The following is a 27,555-nucleotide window of genomic DNA, read 5'->3' as shown; positions in this document are numbered from 1 at the left end:
AATTGATAATATCTCTTTCCTAAAGCAGGTTCATTGTTGTTTCGTTAAACGATGTTGTACAGGAATGCAAAAACCTGTACGAGATGTTTCACACCAGAGATGCCTTGCACCGGCGAGCATACCAACATAAAATCAGTACTGCCGTAGAGGCCATGTAAGTATACACGCAAGAAATTATTTTACTTACACAGAGAAAAATTTTACGCTGAAAGGAGCTGCAAAAGCAAATCTTTAAAGTGACGATAAGTTTTGGTGTTGATAAATAAAAGTTTCGTATATAGCGGTTATGTAATTTTATATAACAACACATCATTAGACAAGTGGAGGGTAAAGTATTGCTAGATACCTTTTAAATTTTTAGAAAAAATTAAAAAAAACTTTTTTGACATTTTTAAAGCAATGGTCAGCCAAAGCTTGCCTGATTAAAACTAACCCGACGTTTAAAGTTGCACAAAATAGGTGTATTTAAGTTTATAAAGTCATTTTTGTCTTTAAATGCTTAGTAATATATTTCTTAAACGTCTAAGTTTTATTCAATTTCAGTTTTGTACGTAAATTCCATTTTAATGAAACAAAAATTGTTAGTTTTAAACAAGAAAGCTTTGGGTAACCAGTACTTTAAATATGTCAATAAAACATTTTTTAATTTTTTTCTAAAAGTTTATAAAATATCTGGCAGTACTTTACCCTCCACCTGTCAGATAACGTAGCCCAGTTGGTCATCCCGTTATTTTATGAATCTCCGGTCAAAACAACAATTTACCAACATTTGACATTTTAAAGCTGCGTAGCCGAGTGGTGAGAGCCCTCGTTCGACGTTTAATAGGACGATAGGACGCCGGTTTTACACCGCTCAAGAGCATGTGATTGTGTATTTGGCAAGACACTTAAAGGCATGCGTCGATTGCGGAGTGGCGCCCCTTCGACTATCGGCCTTGATTTCTCTCAAAATTATTAATAGTACGCTGCTGTATAAAAAAATGCCTATGGCTCATTTTGGGCTATGGATGATCGTCATGGTGCCAACATGTTTGTGATAATTTTAAACAGGATTTTCTAGCGCCGCGCGTTGACATTGGTGTTATAAATATAATCTGTAATCAAAATATTTGCCATAAAATACATTTTCATGAATTGAAATTATGTTGATAGCTTAGTTTTAAGAATGTAATTTTGCACTTTTAATTCATGGCAAATTTTATGTCGGATATATACACTCATTAGTTGGTATTAAGACTAATAGTTGGTATTAAGACTAGGTGGTATTAAGACAACTACTAGAAGGAAAAATGAACGGCTAACGAAATAGGGGAAGACCACCAAGAATTTGGACTAATGATATTTAAGGCTGGTCAGGACTTAATTACAAAACAGCAGTAGAAAAATCTCACAACAGAGAAACTTGGCGCCTCATTGCCTCCAACCCTCGACGAGAGGAAGGAACTTAATGATGATGATGAGTTGGTATTAAAACGCTAAAACAAAAGTAATGGACGTTGGTGCTTTTCAACCTTTGTCTGGTTGCTTCATATTATTGAAGATGCAAAGTTACACAAGGATCCTTAAAATATAATTTTCTTGTGCAGATTTGTTTTAAAAGAAACACCTTGTTATAATCTAACAATTTCAAAAACACTAAAATCGCACCCAAAAAGCTGCTGAGCTTTCACGATTATTAGATCAATAATAATGATGATAATATTGGCGGTTTTATTATAATTATTGTAATTATCTTGAGGTCACACGTGTTGCAAAGAGAATTTAAGTTTTCAGCCTCCTCTGAAAGTCCTTTCTATAGTTTCATTTATTATCATCAAAAATATTTGATTGATTTCATTACAGGATATGTGATGCAATGGTGTTGGCAAACGACTACATCACATTGAAGGGAAGGGACGGACAAGACAAAACAATGGCTCAGTCTGTTGATGACATGGTGGCCTTTGAAAAGATCACTGACAATGTAATCTTAGAGACTTAGACTAACGTTTGTATGCGATAGCCTGCGTGCGAGCTTATACAAACTAACCAAATGCATTGCTTGAATCTATAAAATAATTTAGTAATAGCAGATGTTTGTATAACAATCATTTTTCTTTAATGCCAAAAATCAAACATGCAAAGTGAAAATGTTTATAATTTTGTAAAAGAAATGATGTTAATTTTAATCATCCCTAGAGAAGAAATAATATACCTGTATGCCATAGCCTACTGCTTATGCTTTTATTAATATTGTAAATCAAGCGTGATATTGAATTTTGACTTTGACAATATATTGAAATCGGAAAAAATCATATTGTACTGCAAAGTTTTTTCAAAAAGACAAATGTGATAAAAAACAAGTTTTCTTTTCAAAAGTGCTTACTGTGAAGCAAATGTTCGTTACTTTACGCAAAGTATTACCTTGAGCAACTTTTATGATGAATTTCAAATAACGTTTTTGTTTTCTAACTTCAAACAAAAGAACGAGAAAAAAACAGAAGTTGTTTAAAATTATTTTTTGATTATTGAGTTTGATGGCGGAATCTGATAAACAATGGAAAGATAAAGTGAGGTTAGCTTTAAATCTGTTGTATTAGTAATTTATTTTATTATTAGTATTATTACTTCTATGATTATTATCATGATTATCATCATTTTATTATTATTATAGATAATTGAACAGATTTGTCATTCAAATGACTCTGACAATGCGACTGAAACAGAAATGGGAAACATGAAAAAGGCTCGAGAAATCCTGAATCGAGTTTCCAAGCACGACTACTACATCTGGCTTGGAAACAAAATTGTTCCACAAGACGTGGCTACTCTTCACAGATGTGTTGAAATTAAATACGCTGGCAAAAATATTCCCAAAGCTAAAACTGTACAAGAAAAAATAAAAAAATGGAAAGTAAGTTTAAATTTTCTTGCTTTTCTAAACCGGCTCAGTGGCTTAATGGTTAGTGCCTCCGCCTCTGAATCAGTAGGCATGGATTCGATACCCTGTCGGTTTATACTAAAGACTTTTTAAAAATGGTACTGAATCTAATCCTGCTTAACACTGAACAATGGAATGGATTCGGGTGATAATGTACTCAGTTGCGCTTCCATACGGCTGCATTGACACTGTCTGCTTTTCCAAGAGCTGAGGAGCAACACATTCTGCGATAGATTAAGCGCTATATAAAAACAAACATTATTTTTATTATATTACAGTATAGCCTAAACAACGGGTTTATAATGTACCGTATGTAATTTAAGCTTTGTAAGTTGGTGACTTGGACTGTCATGAAGTAACAGTACTGTTTACCTGGATTGAGCGATGCCATCAGAAGTCTTCTTGCGTTCTCAACTGTAAATGGCGGTTGGCTGTCAAATATGATTTTCTTATTCGGTGATTGTTGAACGGCGTTACTTGCTGGAAACATGCAAAATTAGTCGTCTAACGTAACGAGCAATTTTTGAATTAATTTCTTCACATCTACAGCGCGCTACCAGTTAGGGCAGTGATTCTCAACCTTTTTTGCCCCATGGACCATATTTTAAAAAAAATATCCGATGGACCACTTTGCTATGTTGACGCCTCATGAACGCCACTAGTCGAAACTGTACTGCACGTAGGTCAGAAAACTCAAGGGCGTGTTCAATCTTAGTCCTTAATAAAATAATACGTAATTAATTAAGAAAACCTCTTTCATAATTGATTTTAATTTTAGCTTTGCATTGTTGCCATCTCTTATAACTGCTCTCCAAACACCAGGATTGTGATGGTGTGGGAACATTGATTCCATCGTCAGCTAGACTAGTACAGACAACTGCTGCTTTGTTGGTTGAAAGAGAATTCCGTATAACCAATTTTGATGTATGCGATGTAGAAAAATGCAACATTGGTTTTGACTGGGTAATACTGTCACTGTATTCTGCCATAGTACTGTCTGCATCACTTGTACAACTCTCGACATCACTTGATGTCGTCTTATCTTCTTCATTTGGTGCGACATGATGTGAAGCCACATTGGTACTGGTATGTGAAGCACTTGATGTTCGCACTCTCTTTGAAGGGTGGATTGACGATTTTGGAGTAGTTTTGTTGGTTGTATAGCCAATTTTTTCTTTAGATTCAATTTGTAGGTTATATAGTTTTTTTGTTTTCTTGGCACAGCCACTCTCCTTCTATCTTGGTAATGTCAAACAGGTTTTCTGTTTCATCTTTAAATGAATCCATTTTTCTTTTTCTATGTTTCTCCTGTTTCTCCATCAATTTTCGTAGCTTTGACATTATTGTTTGCTTTGTCACCGCTGGAAAGTTCAATTTTGCCCAGAGAATAATTAATTCATCAGCTATTAGAATCGTTCTTGTAGTCTTGTCCTTAGCTTGGTCTAAAAGTGAGTGGTATCGCCCTATAATGTCTTTCTTTTTGGGAATACGAACATAATTACTCTGGGTTTCAATCATTGGCATGTTTCTTCTTCTTGTTGGCTTTACAGCAAGATTTTTTGTCCAGGATACCACATTCTTCTCAACAGATTCACTTAACTTGTGGTAATTCATGATATGAATAATTTAATCTGTGCAATCACAATTTATCAAAATAAAATTTCCAATCTTCGCAATTGAAATTGTGTCAGTCAAATTCAAATTAGTCGATATATATATTATATATAGTCTATAAATATCGACAAAAGAAAGCCCATCCTTCATAAATTGAAAACTGGAAAAATTTGGTGCGGGAGATTTTTGTTTAAACAGTCTTAACTTTTGTGAGTTTTCAAATCAGGACGTAAAAGTTCATCATTTGTGACTACAGGACACACAAAATTTTGAATTTTTTGTTCAAGTCATAACCCTAGTATGCAGTCCTTACGTAATTTACTGTAGTAATTGATACAATTTTGAAGAACGTTTTATCAAGGATTTGTAGAACTCTCTGTGGACCAACATAAATTCTAGGTGGACCACGTTGAGAATCATTGAGTTAGGCTACACATCTACTCTCATAACGATCTAGTTGTCAACAATAATCCCAACTACACTACTCGAATTTATATTTTTCTACGATAATATTTTGAAAAACACAATTTTTTTGTCAACTCTTAAGTTGTTTGTCGCGTTGATTGAAAGAATTGTTACAAATGAAAAAATACAAGCACTCTAATTAGCAAACAGATCGATTTTCGATTGGGCGTAAAAGTTCAGATTTTCAATTAATTTCAGTTAAAAAGATGTTGAAACAATAACCACAGTTAGTTTTAAAAATGCTTTTGCTGAAATGTATTTAGATTGTATGCTACAATATATTTGAAAAGTATATTTGTAGGTAGGCTACTGTACAATATAACACCGTTTGTGAAAAACTTTATTCAATCTAAAAAGCCTAGCTAAGTCTAAAACCAAAGCCGATGATCATATCGTTGAATACCGTATCGAAATCAAAAGGTTATGTTTAAGGCAACTATTTTAGTTTGTACATATTCGCTGATGATGAACGTGCATCGCATTTTTAGACCAAATAAGAATATTATTACATTATATGACAATCTCAACTTTTCTGAATCATTAAAATTATAGCTTGAGTTTATGCATATTATCTGCATGCGGTTCTTTACAGTAAAACTAAGTAGCAAACGCGAGATAAGTGACTGAAAAAAAGCTAAAAATGGGTTTAGATACGATATGTAAGTTGTTGCTATCTAGGCTAATCACAAAACAATGCTAATCTTTCTTCGATGTCTTTAATTGCTTTAATGTTAATCGTTGTTACTTGGATATACTTAGGATGAAGAAAGAAAGAGCTTTGAAGAGATTTTTGGACAATTGGCTCAAGACAATTGCATTTTGCGAGTACGTAATTTAAAAAGTAGCACAACCTAACTTAACGGCTACATAGCCTAGTGGTGAGAGCCCTGGGTCGACACTCAACAGAGCGCAGGTTCGACACCGCTATAGAGCATGTGGGTGAGTAGCACAACCTAACTTAACGGCTACATAGCCTAGTGGTGAGAGCCCTGGGTCGACGAACAGAGCGCAGGTTACAATTGCATTTTGCGAGTACGTAATTTAAAAAGTAGCACAACCTAACTTAACGGCTACATAGCCTAGTGGTGAGAGCCCTGGGTCGACGCTCAACAGAGCGCAGGTTCGACACCGCTATAGAGCATGTGGGTGAGTCTTTCGCAAGGCACTGAAAGGCGTGGAGTGGAGCCCCTTTGACTAAATTGTCCTTGTTTTCTCTTTTGATTATGAACAAGCTACCCTGCTCTAAAGAGAAACATTTACGATCCTTCTTAGGACTATGGCCTGTTGGATTAAACTTTTAAAAAGTCGGTTGATCTGCAGTTCTAACATTGAATTAAACAAAATTGTGATTACGATAATGCGTTTGTTAGCGATGAACAACCAGCACATGAGAGTACGCATTGTCATAAAAAAAACTTTCATTTGTCAAACCGACGGTTTATATTTTACCACATAAGGCTTACATATCAATGTTCTGGTTGGAATTGAAATATGTCTTTCAGCTGGGGATGTAGCCATTGGAGGAGTGTGGGAAGGAAATCTCCTCTTCAAAAAATAAATTTTAATATTTTTTAATCCCATTGCAATTCAAGTTGAATGACATTTGACCCACAAAAGTTTCTTTTGTTTTCCTCAAATTTTCTTTCTAGATACGTCACTGGTTTCAACTTGTATGTTGTTGCAAGATTAGATAACCAAGCATTCTTAAGCTGGAAGACATTGATCATTGAACAATTTTTAATACTTTTCAACGGCAGAGATTCCTAAAATTATGTTACTTCTAAAAATTCATGGTTACCGATTGGCTACACAAACTATGTTATACTTCTACTGAATTGTTTTTAGTTACCGCTATATCTCTATGAAGTAATAAGCCTGCCGATTCATTGATCTTTTGATTATATTTGACCGTTTGTTACTGAGGTACATCCAATGGGGTATAGGCAGTGATGTACGCGCATACAAAAAATATTGACGCCATCAGAGTAAACGCAAACGTTCGAAAAAACATACGCCGTATGCGTCAACGCAACTTGTAAAAAAAGTTGGCGGCGTCAACGTCAGCGCATACACTAGTGTAAACTAATTTTGTTTGCTAGGTGCCAAACATTCACACGGTATAAACCACTCGAAACAAACAAGTTTTATTTTGAATTTCCACAAAGAAACACAAGCATCTGAAAGTGTTCATCTGACATTTTGCTGTGTTTTGGTTCCAATATGTCTTTGCCCATTGAAAATATTCTTTCAACTGCAGCGCTGGAAGGTATTGGAGTGTTGCAGAGAAAAAAAGACATTAAAAAGTATGCGTTGACGCTATGCGCTAAAAAAACGCGAAAACTTTACGGCGCAGCCTCAAGCGCAAACTATCCAAAAAAATGTGGCCGCAAGCGTTAGCGCAAACAAAAAGTCCACGCCGCAAGTATGCGGCGTAGAGTTTGCGGCCACAGTCCGGCAAAAACATAAAAAAATCACTTTATTTAATGCTGTCATATTTAGTTGTGTGATGTGACCTGATGTGATGGATAAGATGGTTAAAGTTGTCTTTGCTACATTACTTTTGCTTCATTACACTCTCCGCCCTGATGTTGCTGATAGGATTCGACCCTGGCTTTATCAAATCTATCTTCTCGCTATAGACATTTCCTAACAAATAAATAAAACACATCGCTAAGTTTAAACCGGATTGAAGTAGGTTAAATAGCCCATTCAATAGGTTTTTTTCCGTGACTCAATTCATTCAAAAAGACTAGTCAATGCGATCAGTCAAATTTTGAAGGTAATATTAGTAATGATGGTAAATATTAGTAATAATGACGGTGACGAAAAACACAACTGATAACTCTGAACAGTTGTATTTCCAAATACTTGATAAGGCCATTAGTTGATAAAAGCAGTCAACTTTGTATTTACTTCAGACAATTGTAATGTATTTACGTTCATAGGAAAAGAAATTCGACTACGGAAGAAAAGACGAGGATCCAGTTGACAAGTTCTTATTTTATTCCAAAGAACAACCAAGTTGTGCTAGGCCGATGAATAAAGAGGAAAGATTTCATATGCTCCCTAGGCTGTTTATAGTGTTTATGGTATGTAAATCGTCGCTAATAAGCTGAACTATCGTAACTCTATAGTTCATCGTTCTGTATCATCAAAACTAAAATAGATTGAGTTATGATTCTTTAACAAAATAAACTGTTGTCTATAAAGATTCCAAATCAATCAAAAACGCAATTTTGAAAAATTTGGACTTACGATAGTTCAGCTTATTAACGACGATATGTATCTAATCAAATTATTTCATCATCATGAAAGTAGGAAATGAAAGTATTTCATTACCGTTTAACGATCTTATTCAAGTCAGATAGGGCTACTTTAATAATAATAATCATGCTTTTATTTGCGCCCATTGCGATAACACACAGTACACTGCGATCACAGATGCGATACAACAGATTACAGGAAGCAGCGAAGTGACATACAGTCTTCGAGTCAGCTGCTCTTATTTCAGCTTGCCATTAAGTGCCTTTGCCGAGACACAGCCGCGTGCTCTGGAGCGGTGTCGAACCCACGTCCTTTCGAACATCGCGCAGACGTTATCACACACAAACACATACTTATGCAACGTAGATTGGACGAAAGTTGTGGTGTGTTATACAAAGCAAAATTTGTTTATTCCATTTTTATTGCTTTCTGTCACTTTTTTATTTTAGGACTAAATTATGTAATTTATGATCACAGGATGTAGTGTTGGAGGTTTACTGCAAAAAAAAGGAGTTGAAAGATGACTGTGAGGCGAAGTTCAAAGAGTGGAAGGAACTAATACATTGACCAATATCAACTTTCTAAAATATATCTATTATTCTCCACTATCTATATTATCCTACATTCCAACTATATCTATTATCCTATTAATTAATAACATAAATCAATACTAGAAGTAAAATTCCATTAATAATTGCTATTATACAAACACTTAATTATACTAAATTAGTTGTAATCAGTTACACACTGACAGCATAGTAGCCTAGACTTTTAGTTTGTTGTTATTCTAAGTAACTGTTATTATTTTGTTGTGTTTAGTTAGACCATGGCCACCTAAAGATACGGCCTGATTTGTCACATTTTGAAGAAATTTCCAGGTTTTTCTAACTTTGGGCGAACGTTTAAATAATTTTTTCTAAAATTTACATTTTTACGCTTTCTTTAATCTTTTCCCCAGATGACACAATAGGTTTTAACATCCTCACATGTTGAAAAACAAAGAAAATTTGATTTCGAAGATTTTAGTCAGACTGTTAATTTTCAATAACAGTCTGATTTTGTGTTTTTCAACTTACTTTTTCGCGTTTGCTACTGCTTCCCCAAGGCAACAAAAAAGTTTTATGTCATGAGGAAACCGCAAAAAGTAAAAACATCTCAAAAAATGTCAGTCAAGCACTAGCAGTAGCTGTAACCAAAATCTGCAAAATGTGACAAATCAGGCCGCATCTCCAGGTGGCCATGGTTAGACAATAAAGTAGCAACTGCTTTAATGATTTTCATCGTAAAAATTAAAAAAATTTGAATCTTTTTGGTTTTATGCTGATGGAAATCAAAAGCGTGAATAAAATCAACCATCTAATTTAATTGATTGAATCTATTTTTCTGTGGGTCAATAGATTTGTGCAACATTGCTATTGCTTGACGCTTTTTAAGTTTCCATAAGTTATGTGTTATTACTACACTTTTACTAATATGTAAAAATTTTGTATTTAGTTTTTGTCTACTTTAATTGCATATGAATAAATTTTTAATTCTGTGTAAAATATAAAAGCCAGCATATTCTTACGCGAAATGTCTTACTATGTATTGTACTCACTTCTGAATTTTCATCAAGATTTATTTCAGTATTAACGAAAAAGATGTAGATGCTCATTGCACTATAAGAACCAAACACCCTTAAATTTCTTTAAACAATTTTTGTGGTAATGCAATTTTCATTTTGTTTGACTGTTAAGTTATAGAATCGATATGTGAAGGATGTTTCAATAAACTTGTTTTTTTTATTTACCAACATTAGCACTTATTTATGATAATTGTTGTCATCGTTGTAGTTATGTTTGATTGACTATTAAAAACTATAATCCAATAAAATTCACAAATGATTTGAAAATAACATGTTTATAGACATTGTCTTGATTATTATAGTTCACTTTATAGATTTGTTTCTTGCTGCGCACGAAGAAGAACGCTGCTGGCCTATATACAGCTTTAAAGTGCAACTGAACTGCACGATCGAATTAACATTGGCTAGAATCCATTGCCAAGACATCCGGTACCTGTTGAAAAACTCACTTCCTTACAATTGAGGCCCACAGCCGAGAAACCGACCCTTTTCTCACGCTCTCTAGCGTTTCTCTCTCACGCTACCTGGAAGTGACAAACTCGTCAACGCCACCTAGTGATATGACGTCAGTTGGAGTCGAGTTTAATGGAGACCAAACTACTGAAACTAGCCAAGATAGGCTTGGTTGCTAGTGAATGCGCAAATTTATAAGGCATGCATAATGAAGACGCATCTTTCAGCCAGCATTATAGGCTACAAATTTAGTTGTTCATGGTTGTGTGCCAGGAGTGGTTTGCGAAGCCCATCGCCGAAGGCTAGTTTCGTAGATTACAACAGCCAAACTTGGTTATATCGAAAACATTTTGTATTGTATTGTAGGACATAGTACAGTCGACTATCATGCGATAACGCTTTAGCATTCATTGGGACTGTCTTCGGCAGTGTTGACATCTAGGTTATTTTAAAATAATGCAGATAAGGCTAAAAAAAGACCAGAATAAACCAAATTGAAGCAGAAATAAACTAAAAAATAAACCAACATACAATACTGATGACAAATCGCATTACGACACACAAATCGAAAACAAACCAAAAAAAAACACTCCAAATCGAAAAAAAATAAACCAAACAGTTGCAAATAAACCAGATTTGGTTTTAAAAAGACTAAAATGGTAACACTGGTCTTCGGAACCCAGCATAATCTCCATCGTCGCTGGGGTACTTTCTGCGGATGAAAGAGACAATGCAGGATGCCAGCACGACTCTGTTCGACTAGCCCAGAACTTCTCCATCCAACAGCCACTCCAGCACGTGCCTATAAGCGACCAGCCTGAATTGCCTGAGAGATATAACAGCTTCGTTTAAATATGAATGGAACAATTAAGCAACCAGCTCTTGAAAGGGATGCAACCTAATTCGTACCATGAACAATACGTACCGTCAGATCGTACCTTGAAAAGATCGAGAGAAACAATTAAAAAAAGCCGAAGTCGCTGATCGGAGTTTCCGCAAACAAACAAAAAGACATTTTATCAGTATGTTTTTGTGTTGTGCCATCGTTGCTGAACAGGTTGTGTTAACCTGTCTTAGCCACCTTGAAAAAGTCAGTCGTGCTGATTGACGAAACGTCGGAAATAAAAAAGCTAGTTATCATCTTTAACATCAGGAGGTAACCTAGTAAATATTCACCAGAAGAACGCAAATTAATTTTATTAAACAAAAACTCTTAGGATCATTACCGGAAATTTTAAAATGTTTGCGAAAACTCCGATTAACCCTAACCCTTTTAAAATGTTTGCGGAAACTGCGATCAGCAACTTCGGCAAACTCTTAGTCTTAGAATCATTACCAGAAATTTTAAAATATTTGCGGAAAAACGGAAACTGCGATCAGCGACTTCAGCAAACTCTTAGGATCATTCAAAAATCTTTGGATCATTACTGGAAATTTTAAAATGTTTGCGGAAACTGCGAAAAAACGGAAACTGCGATCAGCGACTTCGCTTCGTTCTATTTTTTTCTCTCGATCTTTTTCAGTTTGTTTGTTTGAAGAAACTCTGATCACAACCTAACCTAATCCTATCTAACCCTAACCCCGATCTAACCCTAACCCTTTTAAAATGTTTGCGGAAACTGCCATCAGCGACTTCGGCAAACTCTTAGGATCATTACCGGAAAAAATGTTTGCGGAAACTGCGATCAGCGACTTCGGCAAACTCTTAGGATCATTACCGGAAATTCCAAACTGTTTGAGGAAACTGCAGAAAAACGGAATCCCCGTTTCAATTTTCAGTTTGTTTGTTTGCGAAAGCTGCGATCAGCGACTTCGCCTTTTTAGTAGCTTAATTTTTTCTCTTGATCTTTTCAAGGTAGCCTACGAACTGACGGTACGAATTGTTCAATGTTCATGGTACGAATTAGGTTGCACCCTCTTGAAAGGCTGTTGAACAGTAAACAAGCTCAAGTAAACTCACTCATTTGACAACTTTCCCTCGCGTCCTCTGGGCTTGCCATCTTCTTCCCAATTCTTTCTATCAACCCTGAAGAAGGTTTGTAGGACTGCTGGATTGACCAATTCATGGAAGTCGTCCAACACAGTGATGCAAGAGGTGCTCTCCGCCATGCCGTTAAGCACCCTTACAGCTTACACACCGCTCGATTTCGTGGTTTGAATGTCACATAACATTAGTTAAGACGTACCGTACCTTACCTCGCATGGGCCTATGACAGCTTTGGTCTGTCCCTTAACCAACAATTTCAATGGATAAATCAGCAGACCTGGCTTATTTTTTTCAAACTCGAGATTGCAAATAGCCTATAGGCTACCACCTGCCTTCACATAAAAAGCACGTGCAACAAGATCGAAGCAGTGAAAAGAAAACCTCCTTCCTCTGGGACAGTAGACGGCAACCTGCGGCTCCGGAGCCGCATGCGGCTCTTTAGCTCCTCTGAAGCGGCTCCCTCTAGATTTGACATGATTTGGTATAGCCTATGCGTTCGACTGTGATAATGAAACAAAAAAACGGCATCAAAACGTTGTTTACTAGTTGTGCAAGATGATGCAGCAATGAGCTAACTCTGATCGAGTGATAGGCTACTCTATCAGAAAATAATAGACTTTTTTTACAAGTTTTGTTATTCAAGTTTTGACTTTATCAGGTCAGTTTACAGCTTTTGGCGTGAACACTGAACAGCATACCCTTTTTATCAGTAGCCATGCACAAATAAAAATAGAAAAGTTTTAGGCGAAAACAGAGATGTTACTCAGCATGGACAATTGGACATAAACATGAACTTTGCATTCAATGCAAATGATGTTGGCATTTCTGCATGCTTAATAGCCAATGTGGGGAAAAATCCCAAAATAAATGACTTCAAAAGGCACTGTCAGAACAGCTATAGAGCATTAATTTTGCTGCACATTATCCCCTTTTGGAGATTAGATAAATTAGGCAGTAGGCTATTGGAAGTTATGCAAAGATCGGAGCAGAGTAAGGAAGCTTTCAATAAATGAAAAACAGCCCCATGCCACACCAATGCTGCTGGCTGTGTGGCAGTTCAATGGATTGTAAGCGAGGAAAGCCGTAGGCTACACAAATAGAGATGACGGCATAAAAAAGAATTGTTCGGTAGCAAAGAAACTGTGGTCTGATCTACTTGAAACACATATATTACGTTTTGTGGCTCTCAGCTGGTCATTTCTGCCAAAATATGTAACAGAATCGCTCTTTTGTTAAAAAAAGGTTGCTGACCACTGCTCTAGAACAAATACAACTAAAGGACTTGCAAAAGCGATTATCGCTTCTGTCTGACTCCAACTGACGTCATAATCCGTGTGTTGTGCAATGCAATCCGCCATTGTAGGAACGTGGCCAAAAATACAAGCGCGTGGAAAACCATAGTTTTGATAATTTTTATTGAGATAAATATAGCCTTAAAATGTAAGGGCGAGGTTGGTATTTATAGATTGAAACATGCTCTTTCAAATAAAGTGTGGTCAAAGTCATCTTGCAGTTGCACTTTAAACCCACCGCGTTTAGTCAAAGTGATCTAAAGTTGTTTAGAAGGAACGATCTTTCTGGTGTGAGAACACCTCAACAAATATTGATTGTTGGGCCAACGTTGAGGCAAAATATCGCTCGCCATTGACAGCACATACGTGTGGAGCACAAAAAGGCCCACAACTCAAGCCTTATGGGTAATAATGACGAAAACTAAAGACATGGTACAAGACATATTCCTCTATAATCAGACATTTCCTTCCCTCTAAACCAGTGGTTCCCAACCTGGGTTTCGCGGACCCCTTGGGGGTCCGTGAGAAAGCATTTGGGGTCCGTGATTAGCTTGATGAATTTTGGAGAAAAAAAGAAAAGCGATCTTTTTACTTTCATATCTTTCTTTAAATGCAAATTTGTCAAGCTTTAGTAAAAAACGAAGCTCCTCTCGTGGTTGTTACCCATTGCTTCTTGCACAGGTACGCCTAAGCAGTAAAAACTTTAGCAGCAAGTCTCAAAGAAATTCTGACGAATTGCGTAAAAGTCGTTAATTTCATCAAAAGCAGAGCTGTACACCACCGTACTTTTAAAGCGCTCTGTCAAGAAGTAGGGTCAGATTATATGAAGTACTTTTGTGTCATTCTGAGGTTTGTTGGTTATCTAGAGGAGAAGTTTTAAAACGACTGCAGCAGCTAAAAAAATGAGGTATCAACTCTTTTGAAAGCAAAAGGAAGTCCCCTCTCAAAATTGTTTGAAAGTAAAAGTTTCTATACGGCATGGCCTACTTAGCCGATATTTTCGGTCATATTAACAATGTTAATCCGTGGCATTCAAGGACCAGGTGTGACCATAATTGATGCAGCTGAAAAACTGAAAGCGTTTTTAGCCAAGTTGCCGGTTTGGAAGCGCAGAATGGAAGCAGGTAATTACGCTAACTTTTCAATGTTAGAAGATCATATCTTGATGGATGAAGCTCCAAGAGAATGTATTCTTTTGATCTTATGAGAGAAAAATTTTGGACACACTTGGAAACCCTGCAAATGTCATTTCAACGCTATTTTTATTTAGAATACCTGCCGAACGAAGTTGAAACATGGATTCGAAATCTTTTTCTTTATGACTTGAACAACATTGGCAATGACGATCTCAGTAAAGATGATTTAGTTGATTTCAGATCAAAAGAGTTATTACGCGTTGAATGTCATTCAAAAACTATGGAAGAATTTTGGTGCTCACAACTACAAACCTACCCATTCTTGGCAAAGCAAGCGATTATTGGTTTGTTACCATTCATAAGCCCTTACCTTTTCGAGGCAGGATTCTCAGCTCTTGTTACAATAAAAACTAAGCATCGAAATCGCCTGGACGTTGAAGATGACAGCGTGTTGGATTGTCAAAAACTCAACCACAGTTCAGTCGTTTAGTTCAGGAAAGGCAACAACAGCCCTTTCATTAAATCCGCTCACGTTAAAAAAATTTCGGCGTGGCGCTTTGGGTCACCTTAATATTCAAATACTGCTGACATTTCTTGAACAATTCATTCATTTTCTTATTTGAGCAATTGTTTAATCTGATATTTGCCGCAGGAGTATGCAATGCAATGCAATATGACACAGTACAGTAGTTGAGTAGCATTATTACAATAGTCAATAGTATGTTAATTGAGTTTCAGACAAAATTTAGATAGGGGTCCGCAGAATTAATAATTTTTCTAAAGGGGTCCGTGGCAACAAAAAGGTTGGGAACCACTGCTCTAAACCCTTTTCTATGGCCAGAAGAAAAAAGATCCAGCCGAGTCCCTCTCTCACCGTTCTAACCGTTCATCTCAACCACCCTAGTGGTTGGGGCAACTGATTGCAGCGGTGGGTCTCATTAGCTTAACAACTTAACCGAATCAAGTAAATGCATTATCAAAATCTTCAATGAAAACGCAAACCGGGTTCAAACCGCCAAATTTAAACAAGATGAAGCTTCATTGTATAGTTTTGAGGAGGTGCAATGATTATATTACTGCAAGCATTCGTTTCTTAGCATTTATTGCACTTAACTTTGTTTTCAAATCGATTTAATTAAGAACACCAAACAGTTAGATGCGAACAAAAGAGACAGATCTGGGTTCTGGATAAACTATGGCGTCATAGCAACACATGAAACATCACTAACCAAATCAAACGCTACTAGTTGTAACAAGTCTTATACAAAGAATAGAAACAATAGCCTACATCCCAGAGATGGAATCTCAACCATTGTTTTCCCTTGACAATAACTTAACTAAAGCCAAAGGTAATCACCTTCAAAGCATTCAAAGTACACATAAGAATGTGTTGGCAGGGTATGGGATGGAATGGAAGACGTTTTTTCCATCTCCCATCCTGAGATTTTCTTCCATTCCATTTTAGAAATCTTCCATTCCATTCCAAATACTCGTCAGGCAACAGTCCCTTTGGTTTAATACGAACCGAAAATCGAATTATTTCAGCAAGCAACGTAATATTTTGCATGTCTTGATAATGCGTTAGAAAGTTAATGATGGAATTGGGATGGAATGATGGAAGATTGTCTTCCACCCCATCATCAAGATCCTTCCATTCCTTTCCATCCTTGACATTTTCCATCTTCCATCCCAAAATCTGTCTTCCACTCCATCTTCCATTCCATTCCATCCCATCCCATTTCCTGTAGTGTTGGTACGTAGTGCCAGATTTAAACATTCAGGGCTAACTTTTCATCATATTTAGAGTAGTTAGAGTTAGAACTATTTTTATTTCAGCAACAATGATAAAGTTTGCACTCTACATGGTGCAGTTTGGTGTTTTATTCAATTTCCGTGTGGTAATTTACGTTGGCTTAACATTGGCAGGAAATAATTACTGAGTTAACACATTGGCGTAGCAACGCATTATAGCGCCCTTGGATTTTTGCACGATATACCACCTCCTTTATCACCGTCGTGAAAGCTAATTAACATTCCACACAACAGAAGAATTAAAGCAGTGTTTGTTTAATTATATTGAAAGTTCAAAATTCATTATGTTACTGCAAGCATTCATTTCTTTACATTTATTGCACTTAACTTTGTTTTCAAGTCGATTTAATGAAGGACACCAAACAGTTAGATGCGAACAAAAATAGACAGATCTGGGTTCTGGATAAACTATGGCGCCATAGCAACACATGAAACATCACTAACTAAAGCAAATGCTACTAGTTGTAACAAGTCTTATACAAAGAATAGAAACAATACAATCTCAACCATTGTTTTCACTTCGCAATAAAGCAACTAAAGCCAAAGATAATATTTACCTTCAAAGCATTCAAAGTACAAATAAGAATGTGTAGTGCCAATTTTAATCATTCAGGGCTAAATTTTCATCATATTTAGTTAGGGTTAGAACTATTTTTATTGCAGCAACAGTGGTAAAGCTTGCACTCTGCATGGTGCAGTTTGGTGCTTTATTCAATTTCCGTGTGGGAATTTACGTTGGCTTAATATTGGCAGGAAAGAATTAGTGAGTTAGCATAGCAGACCGAAATGAAAAAGCGATTTTATTTCACTAGCTGATAACCGAGGCTTGTGGGTGGATATATAAAATAAAATGACACAGTAACTTATTGTACACCCTTGTGCATATTTATTGACTCAGGACAGTTTTTTCACGTTTTTCAAGATTTTGTTTTATCATTCAATCCTAAACCGATTTCTATTATGGTATTCCTGTTGTTTGATAATGTTAGTTCATAGGCTTTAACAAGAGCATTTTAAGGAGATTACACATTATTGCGTCACATTACACGTCACATTAGGCGATTCCAGATGGTTCAAGGGTGTATTAATAGGACCTTGCTCCTGGCTATGCGTCGAAAATGTGACCAATTTTTTTTCAAATGAAGCAACATAAAAGTGATGGACTGACCTGGAAACCCACCAGATTTAAATTCTATCAAAAATTTGTGGTCAATCGTAGAGACTCGTCTTCACAAAAACGATTGTACAACCAAAACCAAGCTGATAGAGGCAACAATTCAGGTCTGGTACCACGACGAACAAATGCAGGAAAACTGTGAAAATTTAATCGAATCCATGCCTAAGCGAGTTTTACAGGTGATAGATAATAAAAGTGGTCACGCTTCGCATTCAAATGTGAAAAGATAATGAAAGTTATGCGAATAAATGATTATGTCGATGTAAATGAAATTCTTTCATCGAATTCCTGTTAGAAAATTTAAATATAGACATAGACAATACATACAAAACAATGATACAAAACGCATGATAGATAAGTGCGTCTTGACACCCTGGTGTGTCATTCAAAATGTCTAGAAGCATTTAGGGCGGAATTCAGAAACCAGACTTAAGGCGGCTTAAGTCTGTCTGGACAAAAGTCGGCGTTAAGCGTCGATTTTGCGATTCAATATTTTGACAATGTTCAACAAAAATTATGTGATGTAAAAAAAGCTTAAGAACACCGCATAGGAGTATTTTTTATTCATTGAACTAATGAAAATTTAAAAAAAGTTTTTCTGATTACTAATTGTTGATGGGATTGCAAACATAAACCTGAAAGGGAAAATGTTAAGTCGTTTACCATCGCAATATCTCTGAACTGCTTTGCGGTGAAAATCGTAGCAACTATTACATGATTAGTAATTTGTATATGGGAAGTCAAGTGGTGAATAACTTTTCATGGTTTTATTATTTGTTGATGAGATTTTTTCGCTGCATCCTGTCTGTTGTGGTATCCAGATTGTTTTGGTGCTTTTCTATTCGCATTGTTTATAATAGTACCGCATAGCCTACTATTCTCCCAACAGACGAAATAAAAGGTTTTTATTTCTCTCTTTTAGATAGAACTGCCAAATAAAAGTCTTCCTTACTAACGTATTAGGCATACTAACGTTCTTTTCCTTTCAGTTGCTTTATCTTCTTTTCTTCTTTAAACAACCAAAATATATTTTCCAGAAGAAAGGAAGTGGTCATTTAAGACTTATGGCTTTTCCTTCGTCCTGCCATAGCAAAATAATTAGTTCATTTTTTTGTTTTGTTTTTCTGACTATCACAGCGAAAACAACACGTCAACATAGTAAAGGTCTAGAGAAAGGTAAAAGCGACAAAACGCAAAAGTTAAAACTTGCTTGAGACCGAAATAAGTTGAAAAATTTGGGTTGATTATTGTTCACTTTATAGATTTGTTTCTTGCTGCGCACGAAGAAGAACGCTGCTGGCCTATATACAGCTTTAAACCCTCCGCGTTTATTCAAAGTGATCTAAAGTTGGTTAGAAAGAACGATCTTTCTGGTGTCACAACAACTCTACAAACATTGATTGTTGGACCAACGTTGAGTCAAAATATCGCTCGACATTGACAGCACATACATGTGGAGCACAAAAAGGCTCACAACTCAAGCCTTATGGGTAATAATGACGAAAACTAAAGACATGGTACAAGACATAACATTCCTCTGTAATCTGACATTTTCCTTCCCTCTAAACCCTTGCCTATGGCCAGAAGAAAAAAGATTCAGTCGAGTCCCTCTCTAACCATTTCTCTCAGCCACCCTGGGGGTTGGGACGACTGATTGCAGCGGTCGGTCTTACTAGCTTAATACGGTTGTACATCATCTTAATGACCAGCTAGCTTAGAAAGAGTACATCCTTCATGATTGTCCACCCAGAGTCCCAACAAAGAGCATTGAATTTTCTCTTAATTAGATTTCATCAAACTTGCAATGAATAGGTAGGCAGTAAGAGGGACCTGAAGTACTTTTATAGTTTTATCTAGGCGGCCATGGCGCTCTTTAGATGGCAGCTGGAGAGCGAGGACTAACACTTGTGGCACAGCAGCCCTAGTCCCTTGTTTATTCTCAGATGGAATGCCATACACTTGTTTCGTGCGACAGTGCTCACTGCCACAAGAAGAATATGTACAATAATATGGCTTAACCGAATCAAGTAAATACATTATTAATATCTTTAATGAAAACGCAAACCTGGTTCAAACCCCCAAATTTAAACAAGATTAAGCTTCATTGTATAATTATGAAGAGGTGCAATGATTATGTTACAGCAACTATTTATTTCTTTACATTTATTGCAGTTAACTTTGTTTTCAAATCGATTTGATTAAGAACACCAAACAGTTTGATGGGAACAAAATAAGACAGATCTGGGTTTTGATTAACTATGGCGCCATAGCAACACACGAAACATCACTAACCAAAACAAACGCTACTAGTTGTAACAAGTCTTATATAAAGAATAAAAGCAATACATTCAATAGAGGGAATCTCAACCATTGTTTTCCCTTGGCAATAACGCAACTAAAGCCAAAGATAATCACCTTCAAAGCAGCCGTAGCCGAGTGGTTAGCGCGTTGGGCTCGCACTCGAGAGCCTGCATGTTCGACTCCAGCCACCCGCACTTGCTGTTGTTTCTCTGGGCAAGAAACTTAACGATAATTGCATCTACCTAGTGATCGATTTCGAGTAATGGGTAGTACCAAATTTAAGTCATAAGTAAAGTAGACAACCGGAAAACAGACATTGCCGTCGGCTGCAGCGTGGGTCAGGTGTATGTCGGAAGGCGTACACCGATGCATAGCGCTCAAGTCCGCATTCCCGCAATGCAGGATAAAGATAAACAAACAAAACAAAACAAATCCTAGAGAGGGAATCTCAACCATTGTTTTCCCTTGCCAATAACTTAACTAAAGTCAAAGATAATCACCTTCAAAGCATTCAAAGTACACATAAGAATGTGTTGGCAGGGTATGGGATGGAATGGAAGACGTTTTTTCCATCTTCCATCCTGAGATTTTCTTTCATTCCATCTCCAGTCCATTTTAGAAATCTTCCATTCTATCTTCCATTCCATTTCAAAAATCTCTTCCTTCTTCACATTTTGTGATCTCCGCATTGAATATGCCACAAATAAACCTAAACACCATAGGCTAAATTTAAGCTAAAAATTTAACAGCAGTATTTTCCTAATGATTACGTACCGTTTAGTGCTAGGCGTTGGTTTAATACGAACCGAAAATCGAATTATTTCAGCAAGCAACGTAATATTTTGCATGTAATGATAATGCGTCAGAAAGTTAATGATAGAATTGGAATGGAATGATGGAAGATTGTCTTCCATCCCATCATCAAGATCTTCCATTCCTTTCTATCCTTGACATTTTCCATCTTCCATCCCAAAATCTGTCTTCCATTCCATTCCATTCCATCCCATTCCCTGTAGTGTTGGTACGTAGTGCCAGTTTTAACATAGCAGACGGAAATGAAAAAGCGATTTTATTTCAACAGCTGATAACCGAGGCTTATGGGTGGATATAAAATAAAATGACACAGTAACTTATTGTACACCCTTATGCATATTTATTGACTCAAGAGAGTTTTTTCACGTTTTTCCAAGATAATGTTTTATCATTCAATCCTAAACCGATTTCTATTATGGTATTCCTGTTGTTTGATAATGTTAGTTCACAGGCTTTCACAATTAAGAGCATTTTAAGGGGATTACACATTATTGCGTCACATTACTCGTCACATTAAGCGATTCCAGATGGTTCAGGGGTGTTTCAGCAGGACATTGCTCCTTGCCATACGTCAAAAATTGTGACCAACTATAGTGTTGGACTGGCCTGGAAACTCACCAGATTTAAATTGTATCGAAAATTTGTGGTCAATCGTAAATACCCGCTCCGCAAAAACGATTGTACTATCAAAACCAAGCTGATAAAAGCCATAATTTAGACCTGGTGCCACGACGAACAAATCCAGGAAAACTGTGAAAATTTAATCGACTCCATGCCTAAGCGACTTTTACAGGTGATAGACAATAAAGGTGGTCACGCTTCGTATTAAAATGTGAAAAGATAATGAAAGTTATGCGAATAAATGATTATTTCAATGTAAATGAAATTCTTTCATCGATTTCCTGTTAAAAAATTTAAATATAGACATACCGTAGACCAGGGGTTCTTAAACTGGGGTCCGTGGACCCCCAAGGGGTCCGCGGACTAGTTTTAGGGGGTCCATGAAGGCCCAATGGAAATCTTAGTGTACAATTCTAAAAATGGGATGAATTTTTCTAAAGAAAAGAGATTAAGTTCAAACAACGCTGATGATTTTCCTCAGGTTATCGTTACTCATTGCTTTTACATCGCCATGCATTAGTATCAAAAACTCTCCCAACAAAGTTGAAATAAATTTTGTCTGGTAGTGTGAAAAGTTATGTCAAGAAATGGGAGCGGAACATGAAGTTCTCCTCTATCATAAAGAAGTTTGCTGGCTGTCAAAGAGACAAGTTTTGAAGCGCTTTTTCTTTTTTTCTAAGAGACAAAAGTATTGAACTCTGAAAGCAGTTAAACAGTGAAGAGTTTATTCAAGTGTTAGCTTACTTGGCGGATGTTTTTACTCATATGAAGGTGACATATAGAACGATTCACCTCATATGAGGTAAATCGTTCTACTCAAGGCCCTGCCGTTATCTCTGTGGAAAAAGAAATTGGAGACACACAGACATGTGCATACATTTGGATGCATTGCAAAACTCTTTCAGAGGTTATTGCTTAGCCCAGAGGATATTAAAAATACAGCATGGATACGTTACCCTTTCCTCGTTGAACTGGAATATATCAGTGATGAGGACCTTGCAAAAGATGAGTTGATTGAACTAAGGGCAATGAAACCATTAAGAATGTCCTTTAATTCGAAAAGCATTGGCGATTTGTGAAGTTCGTTGATATGAAGTTTAAGCATAGCCTATATGGCTGCTTTAATGCCCTTTGCTATTACATAGCCTATTTATGTGAGTCAGGATTTTCATCATTGGTAACTATCAAAACAAAGAGTCGAAACCGGTGGGATGCAAATAATGACATGCGTGTTGCTCTATCAAATACGAAGCCACAATTTCATGTTCTTGTTGAAAACAAACAGCAGCATCCTTCACATTAATGAAATTAAATCGAAGATATTGAAAAACAATCTGCATTTGCTATTTTTTAAATTTAATAAAACATAAATTTTGTTACCAATTCATATTAATTTTATTGCGTTATGTCCAATTCATGCTGATCAAAAAAGTTTTTCGGATTAGGCCACAAAGGGGGTCCACGCAAATCAAAATTGTTTTTAAGGGGTTCGCGTTAAAAAAAAGTTTAAGAACCCCTGCCGTAGACAATATACAATACAAAACAATGATACAAAACGCATGATAGATAAGTGTGTCTTGACACACTGATGTGTCATTCAAAATGTCTAGAAGCATTTAATTTGCAATATTTTGACAATGTTCATCAAAAATTATGTGATGCAAAAAAAGCTTAAGAACACCGCATGAGCATTTTTTATTCTTTGAACTAACGAAAATTAAAAAAGTTTTTCTGATTACTAATTGTTGATGGGATTACAAACATAAATCTGAAAGGGAAAATGTTAAGTCGTTTACCATCGCAACATCTCAGAACTGCTCTGCTGTGAAAATCAAAGCAACTATTTCATGATTAGAAATTTGTATATTGATTGAATTATTGAAATTAAAATTATTGATTCTATTTGAATAAGGACCTTCTGATGATCCTCCTTTAAGTGAAACAGGCTATCAAGGGTTTAGATAGTAATGACTATATTTGATTTGTTTAGTAATTTGTATATAGAAAGTCAAGCGTGGTTAGAGGTGAATAACTTTTCATGGTTTTATTATTTGTTGCAGTAGCGTAGCCAGGAATTTTGAAAGGAGGGTTTTGACGACCCAACGGCGGGAGGTCTGGGAGCCCTCTCAGAAACTTTTGAAAAATTGTTTTGAATTTGGTGCACTCTGAGAGCATTTTCAACAAAAATGTGGGTATGAATATTCCTGTAAAATGGTGCTGTCCGGTGGCATAGCAAAAGGATAAGATCATGTTTTCTTCGGCATTTTTCGGAAATAAAGCTCAGTCTCTATGTTTTCTTGTTGCTAATTCCTGGCTGAGATGTTTGAATGTTTGGTATTGACAAAACTCGCTCTTTTCATGCAGTTTTGTATAAAATTAGGCAATTTTTTTTTAGAGTGAAAGCATCATTCTCAATATCATAACGTCACACGCGTGCCAAAGGGGTGTGGGGGAGTTGCAACCCCCAACCCCCCCCCCCCCCCCTTGGCTACGCCACTGATTTGTTGATCAGATTTTTTCGCTGTTTCCTGTCTGTTGTGGAATCTAGATTGTTATGGTTCTATTCTATTCGCATTGTTTATAATTGTACCGTAAACTGTATTCTCGCAACAGACGAAATAAAAGGTTTTGAGTCATGGACAAACAATTTTTACAAGTTTTAGTGTGCTAAAACCACATTCTCCACTAATTGTTGGCAACAACTAGGTTATTTAGCCTACAATAGGGTAAGTTAAAATATATCATATTCATGTACAGCTACTGTATATTAGGAGAAAATGAAAGAGCACTTGCTTCATTTATTTATATTATTATAAAGTTGGTACATTTTTATTTTAGTATTAAAAATGGGCCCCCCTCAAAAGTGAAAACAAAAAACTACTCGTTTTTCGTTTACAATGCTATGCTAGGGAGGAAGTTGCCCGACTCCCCCCCCTCTCGGAGCCCCTGCAGCTAGGTATTGTGATAATAAAGGGCTGGATTATAAATTATATTCTACTGCATGACGCATTTATTTCCGTTTGGTGATACGATGAAATAAAATCTCAGATGATAAAATTTGTAAAGGGTTGTGACCGTTTTGAAGGATCGTGGCTGTTTTGAGGCTTTCAAACGAGGTTCGCCAAAACAAATAGTTTGAGAAGTACTGATTTAGACCACTGTCAGCTTAACAAGAAAAACTACAGAAGTGCATTTCAAGACGAAACAATTTTTTGTCTTAACTTTATAAAAACATAAAAATATTCTTACAGTTTTCGCCATTGAAATGTCTAACATTTTGGCATTTACGAGAATGGATATTTAAGCTTTTTCGTTACCACCGACAACAGATCACTATGACAACTCCCTTGTGAGTCGACGACGCTTACATTACAAAAACAAACTCGTTGTTGTCAATTCGATAGAATAGCTTGGTTTCTCTGGGTCTTTGGTTATTCGAACTTTCCTCATTGTGTTTAAAATGATGGAACTTCGTGAAACAACATTGTTTAAGAAAAGCTACCCTTGTAAAGTTGGAACAGAAAGCTTTGCTTTGACTCAATTTAATCCTGACATGTTGGCTTCAAGTCTATGGGAATTATGGATTCCTAATAGTTAGAGCAAAGGGCGCGGGAAGTAGAGGTGCTCAAGGGGCTTCAGCCTCCCTAGAGCTAATTCAGCTCCCCTGGAATTTTCTAAAATTGCCTCAGCCCACCCTAGAAAATTCTGAAAGTTTGAGGTACCGGTACATAACATATTTTCAGAAAATTATTCGAGCAATAATTGCTACGATGAATCGAGTTCCTGTTACGTGTGGTCGCGCTCATTATTCGCAATACGAGTCGTCAATCACAGGGAGCTATATTACCTTGCAGTAGCGGTACCAGCCACCTTCCTTACTAACACGGTGGTCCATCGCTTATTGGACATCATTCTGCAATATCCACTTTGCAGCATAAAACAGCAAGAAATCTGGTTGTTATAACGGAGTGGGGGCCAAACTTAAAGCATTCTGCCCTGGATCGTTATACACATTCACTGCAGTAAGCATGCTCTCGATTTGATTTTACAGTACAAGACGTTGTTAAGGAGGTGAGGCTTCTTGCAGATGCCTTAAACTTCGTTCACGGTGTTGCAGTTGTAATTCGTGAATCGATCGTCTAAACGTAAATGTTTATTCATGCCGCTTTTTGGTTCCGATGAAGTTGCCCACAATTTGCTGGGTTTGTTTCCTACTCGTTGGTGCGTTCGTGCTTCTGCCTTCGCTCATGTTGTGCTACCCTACCATGTTTGGCTGCTGCAATATCTGACCCATATGACAGAAGATAGTGCAATGAAAGGAAACGCATGTGCAAAGATAGGCCTATTCAGCTTGGTAAAATAAGCACGCGTGATGTGGCTTTATTTTGCGATTACCTGCAGCGGTGAAGTTTTTCAGTTTGCAGAAGCCGTCGCAAGACAGCTCCAAAACAAGAAGATCTCTGCTTCTTCATCTTTGGATCATCACCATTTTCCGCAAACGGATCAAAAATCTCAGAAAAGATTAATCCGTTTCCATGCTTGTGGAAGCAGCAAACGTCTTTACGTCTGTCAATAATCTAAAGACGCCAAAGAATCCCCAAGTGAGCAAAACGCTAGCAAGATTTCGAAGCACAGAGGAATCGGATGCTTTGTCGTCTGCGGGAGAAGGAGTGTGGAAACGGCAATACATCGAAACTCTTGATTTTGTTCAAGCTGAGCTTGATCGAAGATTCAACCAAGTAGATCTGCTTACAGCAGCCAACAGAGAGAAGGCCGTTCTGAGCTGTGCAAACGGTGAGGAAGGATCTGATATTGAGATCAGCTTACCCGATGCCATCAGAAAAGATCGCCATAAAACGGAACTTACCTTGCTCAGCGATGTTGCAAGTGAAAAAACCGCAAACTCCGTTAAAAAGGTTGCTGAGATACTATCGCAAGATATGCACTAGATCTTTTTAAAGAAACGCGAAAATTGGTAGAGCTCTGCCTTTGCCTCCCGGTTTCAGCTGCATCATCAGAACGTTCTTTTTCTGCTCTATGGCGCCTGAAAACGTAGTTGAGAAGCTCAATGACACAAAAAAGACTTACTCGTCTTGCGTTGATGCATGTCCACCAAAACATTTTGAACACTGTCGATGTCAAAAAACTCATGACACAATTCATACAGAGAAAAACCTGAGCAAAAAGCAATCTTCGGAAGCTTGTGAGAACTCATTTCCACAAACTGTCGTTTTCATATCACTTTCTAATTTGTTCGTTTTCATTTTAATTTCCTGAACAGCTGCTTTTGTTGTTGCCGTTCTTCGTTTCTTACAACTTACAATGTGTGTGCTTTTGGCGTCTTATTACACACAGGAGGGGACCGATAATACCTACTACCAGTTTTAAATGTTCTCCTACATGAGGGGGTCTGGGGGGCGAGGCTTCCCAGATGCTTACAACACTACGGCAGCTTCAGTCCCCCCCCCCCCTCCTTGAGAACAATAGTTCCCGCGCCACTGATTAGAGCTGATATTTAAATGTTTGTTTCTCACTAACTTAATATTGTTGTAAAATGTTGGATGGTTTACAACATCACAGACAGTGTAATATGGAATCTGGTTTTGACAATCAAACTTTTTATTTGCATTTTGTTGTTGGCTTCACATGAATGATATTTGAGCTCCTTTCATTTAACCATCAAGTTGAAGAGTTGTGTGTGATCATAAATCATCATACGTCACAAAACAAACTAATCAAGTAACATTTGAACTTTAAATTTCATGAATGTGATAACTTACTTTTGTTTACATTAATAAGTTGACAAAGATTTATGGATTTATTGTAGGTTATGTAGGTAATATAAAGTTCAGCAGGCCATCAGCCCTAAGAAGGGCCGTAGGCGTTTCTCTCTAGACCAGTCTATAATCATGAGAGAAATCAAGGGCTATTGTCGAAGAGGCGCTACTTCACAATCGACGGCATGCGTTCAAGTGTCTAGCCAAATACATAGCCACATGCGCTTAAGCGGTGTCGAACCGCATCCTATTGAACGCCGAACCAAGACTCTTACCACTCGACTATGCAGTCGACTAAG

General features: G+C 36.9%; 1 protein-coding gene across 1 annotated transcript in view; it reads left to right on the top strand.

The window, feature by feature from the left end:
* Window positions 1-27,555, top strand: part of LOC145767450 (uncharacterized) — a 165,182-nt gene that overhangs the window by 55,365 nt on the left and 82,262 nt on the right. The window contains exons 13-16 of the mRNA XM_082579275.1: window positions 63-154; window positions 1,843-1,963; window positions 2,654-2,893; window positions 5,759-5,824. Of these exons, the coding sequence (XP_082435401.1) occupies window positions 63-154; window positions 1,843-1,963; window positions 2,654-2,893; window positions 5,759-5,824 (519 nt within the window). The remainder of the gene's footprint in view (window positions 1-62; window positions 155-1,842; window positions 1,964-2,653; window positions 2,894-5,758; window positions 5,825-27,555) is intronic.

This window comes from Aplidium turbinatum, chromosome 1, assembly GCF_918807975.1.
Source record: "Aplidium turbinatum chromosome 1, kaAplTurb1.1, whole genome shotgun sequence".
In the NCBI taxonomy this organism is placed as follows: domain Eukaryota; kingdom Metazoa; phylum Chordata; class Ascidiacea; order Aplousobranchia; family Polyclinidae; genus Aplidium; species Aplidium turbinatum.
This window is presented reverse-complemented; position numbering and strand designations above follow the sequence as displayed.